General features: G+C 49.6%; 1 protein-coding gene across 1 annotated transcript in view; it reads left to right on the top strand.

The window, feature by feature from the left end:
• Positions 1-7,331: 7,331 nt before the first annotated feature.
• The window catches only part of DYRK3 (dual specificity tyrosine phosphorylation regulated kinase 3), a 14,975-nt gene continuing 12,212 nt past the window's right edge, over positions 7,332-10,094 (top strand). The window contains exons 1-2 of the mRNA XM_059413031.1: positions 7,332-7,589; positions 9,612-9,723. Of these exons, the coding sequence (XP_059269014.1) occupies positions 7,513-7,589; positions 9,612-9,723 (189 nt within the window). The 5' untranslated portion in view covers positions 7,332-7,512. The remainder of the gene's footprint in view (positions 7,590-9,611; positions 9,724-10,094) is intronic.

Raw genomic sequence — 10,094 nt, 5'->3', positions numbered from 1 at the left:
CCCTGACCTGCGCGATTCGCGCATGTGCAGTCCGCCCTGGATCAGCTGGCTTTGGCCTGCAGGGGGCGCTCCAGGTCCGTGGAACTCCCGCTGGATCCCGAGCACTTGATTGGCCTCCGGGCCTTCCCCGTGAAAATCTTTCTAAGGTGGCAGCTTTTAACTGGCCACAGTCAGTGCCCATGCGTACTCTCCTTTTCCTGGGGTTCCAGGCTTCTGCCACAATCCCCGCTCACAGGTGTCTCCTGTTGGAGGCTACCCTAGCCAGCCCGCACAACCCAGGCCTGGCAAGACGGGCCAGATGACTCCAGTTAGGCCTTCCCAAGGAATATGTGCATTGCATAGGTTAGGTTTGGAATTATGCCGAAGCCCTGTAATCCCCAGAGCCCTCCCCATTGACCTGGCCTCTCCCGACACTTGCCCTGCTGACATCCTCGGCTACCCTGACCTGCCTGCCTGTGCATGCACAGATCACCCCTTAAGACCCAGAAGGCCCTCCAAACCTGTGGAAGTCTGGCCAGGCCCCGAGCATGTGCAAAGCTGCTGGTGCAGAGGGAACCCATCTTCTGAAAATCACTAGGGAGGGCAGGGGGGCAGGCAGCTGCAAAAGGATGGCAGTCGGCCCCCATATGGACTGGCTGCCTGTGGAGTCCCGTGCTACTCCAGCGATCAGGACACCCAGGGGTCTCTTATTTAGTGGCTACCTCCAGAAACCCACCCAGACTCACCCTGGCAAAGCAGCGCAGAGTCTTTCAAGTCCGCTGTTAGGAGGAATATGCACCTTCTTGGAGCTTCAGCCTTGGTATTAAGCAGATGCCAGGTGCACCCAATAGTCCTCTCCTGTGGCCCGGCCTCTCCTGACACTTGCCCTCTCCCAGGTCCTGGGCTACCCAAACCTGTGCAACCCACACCTGAGCAGTAACCATCCCATATATCAACCTTGGGCAGACCCAGGTTTTCAAGTTCATGATAGTCCAGCCAGGCCCCAACCACTTGCATAGCCACCATTGTGGAGGGAGCCCACCTTTCATAGAGCACTCTGAGCTGAAAGCCACAAAAGGGCACAGTTGTTCTGCATGTGAACTTGCTGCCTGATGGTGTCGCACCTTCTCTAGGAACCAGGACCCCCATGTGTCTCCAAACAGAGGAAAGCCTGTATGAACAGCCAGGCTCCTTCTGGCAAGGCAGTTAAAAAATCTCTAGCTCTTTTAAATTCCTGGGATTTAGTAAATACAGGTTGAAGATGAAAGTGGGACAGTGAACCCATCCATGTAAGGAGGCTCAGTCAGTTCAGCATCTGCCTTTGGCTCTGGTCATGATCCCAGGGTCCTAGGGTCAGCCCCAAGTCGGGGTTCCCATAGCAGGGGAGTCTGCTTCTCCCTCTCCCTCTGCCCCTTCCCACCTCTCTTGCTCACTCTCCCAAATAAATAAAATCTAATATATATATATACATATATATACACACACATACACACATATATGTGTACACACACACACAAAATCTCTAGCTCCGCCTTTGGGAGAAAGGTTCACAATGGGTATATGGGCTTTGCACTTTGGGCTTGCACCTTATACCCCCAATATCTCCCTCCTGTGGCCTAACATCGACATGGTGCAGGTATCTAGCGACCTTGACCTCTGCAACCCACACACGCCCAGTCTTCACCCTGGCAGCTACCTGTGGGCTGCTGGGGACAGTCCAGGCCCTCTGGAACTCCAACATGAACCCAGTAAGCTGAATGGCAGTAATGGTGTCAAGCTCCCCCAGTAATTAAGGCTCCCAGGTATCTGACCCCAGTCAGCCACCTGCCCTGTCCATCTACTCCAGCTTTGCCTTCAGCAGAAATACGTGCATTTGCATAGGTCAAGGCTTGCAATTAAGCGAATGTCAGTCAGATACTCCAAATGGCCCCCTCCTGTGGCCTGGCCATACCCCACATTACCTGGTCCTCAACCTAGCAGCAGGCCTTTGGCTGCTAAGGCCCTCCAGGCCTTTAGAAATTGGGTAATTGGGTGGGAGGCCAACTACATGAATTTCCTTCAGGTTTGAGGGAACCCACCCCCTGAAAAATCTTCTGGGGTGGCACCATTAAACTGACCACAGTCGGTGCCTATAAAGTCCTGGGCTTCTCCAGCCATCAGGCTCCCAGGCATCTGCTATTGGAGGAAACGCCAGCTAGCCCTTCTGGGTGGATCTGGAAAGGCAGTCCAAATTCCTCCAGCGCTGCCTTCAGCGGGAATGTGTGCCTTTGTGCCCATTAAGGCTTGGAATCAGGCAGATGTCAGGTACTTCCAATAACTGTTTTTGTGACCCAGCCGCTCCCATGCTTGTCCTGTTGGGGTGCCTGATACCACCCTCTGTGCCACTGGCTCATATACGTCCTGAATACCATCAGCCACCTTCAGGCAGCCAGGCCTGACAGCCTCTAAAGTTAGAGCCCCTCGTCAACCCCCTGCCTAGCCTCACGGTTAGAGGGAACCCACCCTCCTGAAAACTGGTCTGAGTCAGTCCCTAAAAAGAAGAACCATCAGTCCCCAAGCGAACCTCCTATCTGCTGGGGTCCCGGGCTTCCACGGCCATCAAGACTCCCAGGTGCCTCTTCTTGGACGATGCCCTGACAGGCCTCCATGATCTAGCCCTGGCAAGGCCGTTCAGATACTCCAGCTCTGCCTTCGGTGGCAATATGTGCAATAGGGTAGGTTAGGGCTCAGAATTAGGCAGCTACCTTGTAACCCCAAGAGCCTGCTCCAGTAACCAATTGTTTCCAGACGCTGACCGGGGTCAGGCGCTCCCTCCACCCTGAGCAGTGCTGCCTGCACATGCGCAGGACATACCCCCCCCCCCCCCCGCCAAAGCCGGGCTGGAGTGGGCGTGGCCCTCAACCATATGGAACTCTGGTCAGGCCCCACCCAGCTACCAGCATAGCCACCAGCAGTGTAGCCTTCTGGTAATGGCTCTGAGGTGGCAGCTGCAAATGGGCAGCCCTCAGTCCATATGGACCTGCTGCCTGCTAGGTACTGGGCTTCACCAGAATCAAAGACTCCTAGACATCTCCTAATAGAGGACACCCTGTCCTGCCTGCCACCAGGCCACACCCTGTCAAGGGAGCTGAAAAACCTCCAGCTCTGCCTTGGGGTGAATCATCCATAATGGAAGGTAGATCTTTAATTGGGCTGATGTGCTCTACCTCCTAGGGCTCCTCCTGTCATCCGGCCCTTCCCAACCCTTGCCCTGGGCCTAGTCGCCGGCACCCCTGGCCTTCACGTCCTGTGCACGCACCATATGAGTTCCAGCAGCCACCTTTGGGTTGGCGAAGCTCTCCAGGTACCTATCGGCAACCACCTTCGTAGGTGCAAAGGTGGAGGTAGCCCAACACCGAAAATTGTTCTGAGGTGCCCACTGGAATGGCAGTAGTCTTCACCTGAACTTACTTTCCGCTGGTGTTCGGGCTCCTGCAGCCATCAAGGCTCCCAAGTATCTGTTATTGGAGGATATCCGGCCACATCCCTGTACCCATCCTAAACAAGACGGTCCAATTCCTCCTGCTCTGCTTCCAGGGGGAATAAGCATATTTGTTTAGGTTGGGGCTTGGAATTTGGCAGATGCCTTAAAAACACAAGAGTCCACTCTCGTGGACTCTTAGGACACTTGCCCTGTTCCAGATTCCCTTTATGCCTGCACAGGCCTAGTCTACACCCTGTACTGGGGCACTGCCGCAGGAGCGAGGCCAAACGGGCCACCTGGGATCCATGATGGCTGCAGATACCCAGAACTCCAGCAGAGAGTGAGTCTACAAGGGGACAGACTGTTGCTAGTTTAAAGCTAGCAACAGTTTTCAAGTGGTGGCCACCCTCCATCCTAGAAGCTATTCAGGTGCCTTTGTGCACATTTAGGTCCTTTGCATCTGGCCTGAGCTCCGTAGGCTGCTGAAGCCCTGCTGATGGGTGTGGATCACAGAAGCCCTGGTAGCACAGGTCAGGGAGTGAGGGACAGGGAAAAGCACAATGTTAGGCAAGTCTGGGTCATAAGAGTGGGCTGCTGGGAATATCTAGCATTACCTAATTCCAAGTCTTAATCTACACAATGTGCATACTCCTGCTCAAAGCAGAGCTGGGGCAATATGGACTGCCTTGCTAAGGCAAGGCTCGGCAGCCTGGCCAGGGTATCTTCCAATAACACACACTTGGAAGGCTTGATTGTAGCAAGAACGGGGGACCCCTACGGGGAGCAGGTCCCGGGGGAATTTGGGGGTGTACTCTCTCTTACTCTTGAGGCAATGCCAATGATTAGGGATGGGTCATTTTTCTATAGGCCTGTAGGGTACCCGCTACCTAAGGGCAGCTTAAGTGGTGTACTGTGCATGTATGGGCCTTGAAGGTCAGGGTAACCAGAGACCTATTCAAGGGCAGGTGTCAGGGGACCTGTGTAATGGGAGTGGATAGTTAAGGGTACGAGGCATCTGCCCAATTCCAAGCCCTAACCTCCTCAAATGTCCCCTGAATGCAGAGCTGGAAAAAACTGAACTGCCTTTCCAGGGTCTGGTCAGGCAGACTGGTAGGGTTTCAGAAAAATAAGACATGGTTTTAGTGTTTCAATGAGCTAGATTTCTGTGTTTCTGAAAAAAAAAAAAAATAGCAGGTGCATTTTCTGGAGCTCAGGTAAATTTGAGGTCAATGCAGTTGGGGGAAAAGGGAAAGCTTCACAGTTCCTTTCCAAATGATTTTTTAAAGATTTTATTTATTTATTTGACAGAAAGAGAGCACAAACGGGGGGGAGCGGCAGGTGGAGGGAAAGGGAGAAGTAGGCTTCCTTGCCAATCAAGGAGACTGATGCCTTGCTCCATCCCAGAACATCGGGATCATGACCTGAGCAGAAGGCAGATGCTTAACAGTCTGAGCCACCCAGGCGTGCCTCCAAATGATTTTTTTTAAATGCTTTCCAATTTTTTGATTCATATGTCATATTATGTATTGGCATAGCGTGCTATGAAGAATAATTCATAGCAATGAAACTATTTTAAATTTAACCTACCGACAGCTATCTCGTCACAAAATTGAAGGTGAATATGGCCACAGGGATATTTTCTTACTCTATGCATTTGAAACAGCTGTGATCACATTCTGAATGTCCCATTGATTTCTGAAGTCCCTGGAATAGCACCATTTTTTTCTTTGTTAGTTTCCTGATTTTGCAGATACACTGGAACCAGCTTCAAAGGTCAGGCAGGCATCTTATATATTTGGCTAATCCATGTTAGCTAAATCTGGCTTTAGCTATGTGGAGAAAGATAAGGGCTATTTTGAACTACTTTTGAGCAGGGCTTTAGAGGGGAAGGAAGGACATGAATCATATGGGAGCTGCTCAAGCTGCTCAAGAGGGCACAAGATATCAGCTCAGAAAGGGTGAGGAAGCTCCTGTTAGATCCTTTATTGGACTTTAACCTACCCCATTGTTTAACCCAGCCAGACTGTTATGAAACAGGGGCTCTTTGCAGAAATACTGGAAAGTGTTTAAAACACTAAAGTCAGAGATCCATGAAGCTTCAGCACCTCCAAGGAACCCTTCCTTCCTTGACCATGGGAACAATAGGCTAAAGATAAAGGAAGCTTCTGTTTCCCACCTCAGGAGCAGGAAGGGAAGCAGGAATGCTTCAGGCTGGCTCACAGAGGTATGTATGTCTGAAACCAGAGATGTGTTCCTCTCAAAGCAGTGATTCAGAATGAGGCAAAAAAACGTGTGGGGGCAAGTCCCATTTGAATGTTCAGGGCAGTAAAGTGGTCTAGGGTGTCCACATAAGTACTAAGAACAGGGATTATTCAGTAGAATTTTGCAATCACGGAGCTGGAACGGACCTCAGTAGCAATCTAGTCCAAACTTTTGTTGCCATGGAACTCTCTTCAAACAAAAGCTTCCGCAGGAGCCCTAACACAAACCCGTATGAAAGCAGGATTGCTGGGGTGCGGCTTGGAGGGTCAAAAAACCCACAGAAGCTTATTTATGAAATTAGAATAACTTTAAGAGCTGGGGGAAGTTTTATTGATGTGATTGAGCAGCTCAAGCAACATTGGTCGCAACGCTAAAAGTTCCCTAAACAGACACATTCTTAGTTTACAAAGTGAAAATCCTTTGACTCTTTAAGGACATTTTACTTGGAGGCATGAGAACAGGGAATATGACTTTTAGTCACACGGAAATGAGCCTCGGATGGAAATTTACAGATTTAGAGACTATGCTACGCTGGTTTGGGACAATGAGTCTCCAGGCCCCACTAGGTGGTGCCCCTGTTCGGCATTTTGAGAACGTTTGTTTCTCTCTTTGGGCCTCGGGGTTTCGTGGGTTCCAGGAACTCCGATTAGATGCCACGCACAGGAGAACCGCATTTGCGTTCTTCTATTTTAACCTCCTTCCGTCTCACTTCGTTCCAAGGATCGAAATCCATGTAACATTAGGGTTTACTGAGGTTTCTTCACTTTTTCAGAAAAGGAAGAAACGAACTCCCTAAATATTCCTAGAAAAAAAAAAAACAAAAAACAAAAAACAAAAAACAACAACCCAGAGCCTTCCGGGGGGCCTACTGCAAGCCAAAGGCAGGCTGGGAGGTTGGGCTTCCTCGAAGATCCTGGAGAAGCAGGGATCCCGTGGCCTCAGTTTCCTCTTCGGAAAAATGGCTCTTGGCGCCCTACCATCCGCGGCGTCCCGTGGCGGGGGAGTCCGATGTCCGCTTAAATTCTGGATCCTACTTAAATCCGTCCAAGGGGGATGTCCTACGGTGTGGTCGCTGACAGGAACAAAACGATGTTCGGGAGCGCTGGCCCGGTGTCACCGAAGTGTCACTAAACGTAGCTTCCTACGTTTTTATTATAGCTTTCATTGCCCTCCGGCGGGGGCGCCGGGGGAGAAGCCCCTCGGTGGGAAAACCTATGGAAATGACACGTTTTTTTCATTCATTGTTTCACACATCTTCAAGGGAGGTTTTAGAAGTTCAGGCTACAACGTGCTGAAGGACAATAGACAGTGAGGGGCGGGCCGTACTTCTGAGGCAGAAATTGCGGGTTTCACGGCTACTTCCACAAATCCTCCGTCCGGGCCTTTCTCCCCCCAGCGGCAGCGGCTCCCCGCCGCTCACTCGCCGCTTGAGAACACCCGCCGCACCCGCGACTGACGTCCCGCCCCGAACCTCCCGGAGCCCTCGCGAGTGGCCCAGGCCACCGCCGCGCGGTGGGGCGAGGCCTCGGGCCCCGCCCCCCTGCGTCACCGCGTAGCGGCGCAGAGGCGTTTCCCGGGGCGTGCCGCGGTTGCTAGGCGACCACACCGCTCCCCCTCCCACCCCTGCTGCTCTTCTCCCCACTCCCGGCCCAGCGAGTCGCGAGCGAAGGCGCGCGGATCTGCAGTGTCTGGACGAGATTCCCTCGGGAAGCGTCGCGGTCCCGGCGGCAGCCGCCCCAGCGCAGGTGGACCCTGCACTTCGAACCCTCCAACCGCCGCCCCTCCCCCCGGGGGTCCCGAGCTAGCGGATGGGAGGCACGGCTCGCGGGCCGGGGCAGAAGGATGCGGGGCCGCCCGGAGTCGGACTCCCGCCCCAGCAGCGGAGGTAACGGCGCCGCAGGGTAACGGGCTGGGGGCGTCCGAGTGGGCGGCTGGAGCAGGCTGGCGAGGTCGGGGGGCGGGACGGGGGAGGCCTGGACTGAGGTTGGAGTGAGCCGCTAGCAGAAGAAGGACGAGGGAAGGGTTCTGACCGCCTCGGGGGGACGGATCCACCCTCTTCCCCTCCGTCAGCTCCCCTCCCCCGCAAGCCCACCGCGATCGGGGGAGGGGGCTGGAGCGGAGTTACGAGAAGCAGCCCTAGATCGGGGATATGGTAAGGAACTCTTAAGAACCTGGGACGTTGTGTGGGGCTTTTTTAGCAAACTGTGGAGGTAGGGAGCACTACCTTTCACGGAAGCCCTGTTGCTCAGAGCAGATAACCAAGGGCTGAACTCTTGGGGTTTTGCCGTGAGGGGTGCGGTCGGCTTCGGATATGCAGGTGAAGGGTTGTGCTGAGTAGGGCTTTCTGGGGATCCTATTTTGAGAGATTCTCCACCTTGCATTGTATTTTACGCCTAAAAGGAGACTAGGGACCCCCCCCCCCCAGCCCTGCGCTTCGTTTGCATGCAGACTTCCTTCGGGTGATTTCCTCTGCCTATTTATAGGAATACTTGCAGGTCTTCAGTGTCTTTTTCTCTATAAAGGTGGACGCCTCTTCCATTTTATTTATTATATTCATGCTGTTGGCAAAGACTCAGTCACATCCCGAATTTTGGGTTGTCAGAGAAGCAGTTTCCAGTAAAGATATAAATAATGCTATCAGAATGTGAGCTAGTTTTTAAAAAGAATATTCCAAAAATATTTGTACTGGACTTTTTAAATTATTCTTTATGTTTCTATAACACATCAATGAAGAAAGCTCTAGAAGTAATTTTACAAAGCAGTTTCTAAAGGCAACTTTAAATATTGAAATTAAAAAACTGAAATAAATATTTCAGCATATTTTAAAAGATTTTAAAAAATTCTTCCTGGTCATTATTATTGAATTTGTGGTGTATTATGTAAAAATGATACACTGAAAGACTGATGTGTATAACTGGGAAATTCATATTCTTAGTGGTAGATGAAATACATTATCTAGGACCACCCTGTGGATTAAATAAAATAAACCCTCTCCCTCTTCAGTTGTGGAGACACAGTGCTAAAGAACAGAGGTGCTCCTTAATCGTTTAGCATTTAGCTTCCACCATCCACCAGAAAATGAAGTGGATATAGAAGTGAAATTCAGTACATTTTGTAATTTAGAGAATCCCTTTAGTATTTGTTGTGCTTTTCCCTGTATGTTTCTACAAATTAGGTAGATGTTAAGTAGGTACGTAAATAAACAATAAAAAGAAGAAAGCCCTAAGACCTTTCATTTCTTGTAGACTGAAACTATTCTTCCCATATAACGTATGGAAAACAAGGTCAGGGAAGAAGTTAATACAGCCAGTGGTAGAGCTGAGATTAGAATCCAAGTCTCTGATTTTTAAAATATAGTTACCTCTGCCTTTTTTTTTTTTTCCCTCTTTCTTTTCCTGTTCTGGTTAGCTTTTAGGCTTCAGATTTCAACTAGCCTCTAGTTGCAAGTAGTAAGTTAAATGAGATCCTTTTGATAGTCCCTATTTTAATTTTTTTAAATATTCCAATTTTAATTAATCTCTACACCCAATATATGACTTGAACTCACAACCCCAAGATCAAAAGTCACATGCTCTATCATCTGAGCCAGCCAGGCACCCTGAGAGTCCCCCCCCTTTTTTTTTTTAAGAACATTCACAAAGACAGACTTGTTTTAACTATTTCAAAATAAAAACCTAGAAATGCTTCCCTTTAAAAAAAAAAAAAAAAAAAAAAGGAAAATTGGGCTTCCTCTGTTCTTTTGCCAAATACCCCAGTTGTTTGTATTCAATGCCAACATGCAGTGTAGACATTTATTTGTATTAGTTTTTTGTGGCAGATGTGAGGCAATAAAGACACAGAATGTTTTGAAAATACAAGTTTATATACTTAAGTTACTGATGGATTTATCTGTAATCCTTTCAACTAGATTGGGGGATGGTGTCTATGATACCTTCATGATGATAGATGAAACCAAATGCCCACCCTGTTCCAATGTACTCTGCAATCCTTCTGAACCGCCTCTGCCCAGAAGACTAAATGTAAGTAAATGAAGTTGTTCTTTGCTCTCTAGTTGTCTTGAAAAGAAGGAAGTGCTACTTAATGCCCAAGGTACAGTTACATCTCGCTGGCAACCCAGACTCTTTTGTTTCCTTTTGGTTTCTCTTGACTTTGAAATAACAATTGCTATGTTCCCACTTTAGCTTTATAGAATGATTTTTATTTGGAGCTGCACTTATTCCTTTCAATCACGGGGATAAATATATGGCATTAGCAAAAAAATAATAAGCTACTTTTTTTAATATAATTTTTTATTTTTTATAAACATATATTTTTATCCCCAGGGGTACAGGTCTGTGAATCACCAGGTTTACACACTTCACAGCACTCACCAAAACACATACCCTCCCCA

This window comes from Mustela nigripes, chromosome 10 (genome assembly GCF_022355385.1).
Source record: "Mustela nigripes isolate SB6536 chromosome 10, MUSNIG.SB6536, whole genome shotgun sequence".
NCBI classification, from domain to species: domain Eukaryota; kingdom Metazoa; phylum Chordata; class Mammalia; order Carnivora; family Mustelidae; genus Mustela; species Mustela nigripes.
This window is presented reverse-complemented; position numbering and strand designations above follow the sequence as displayed.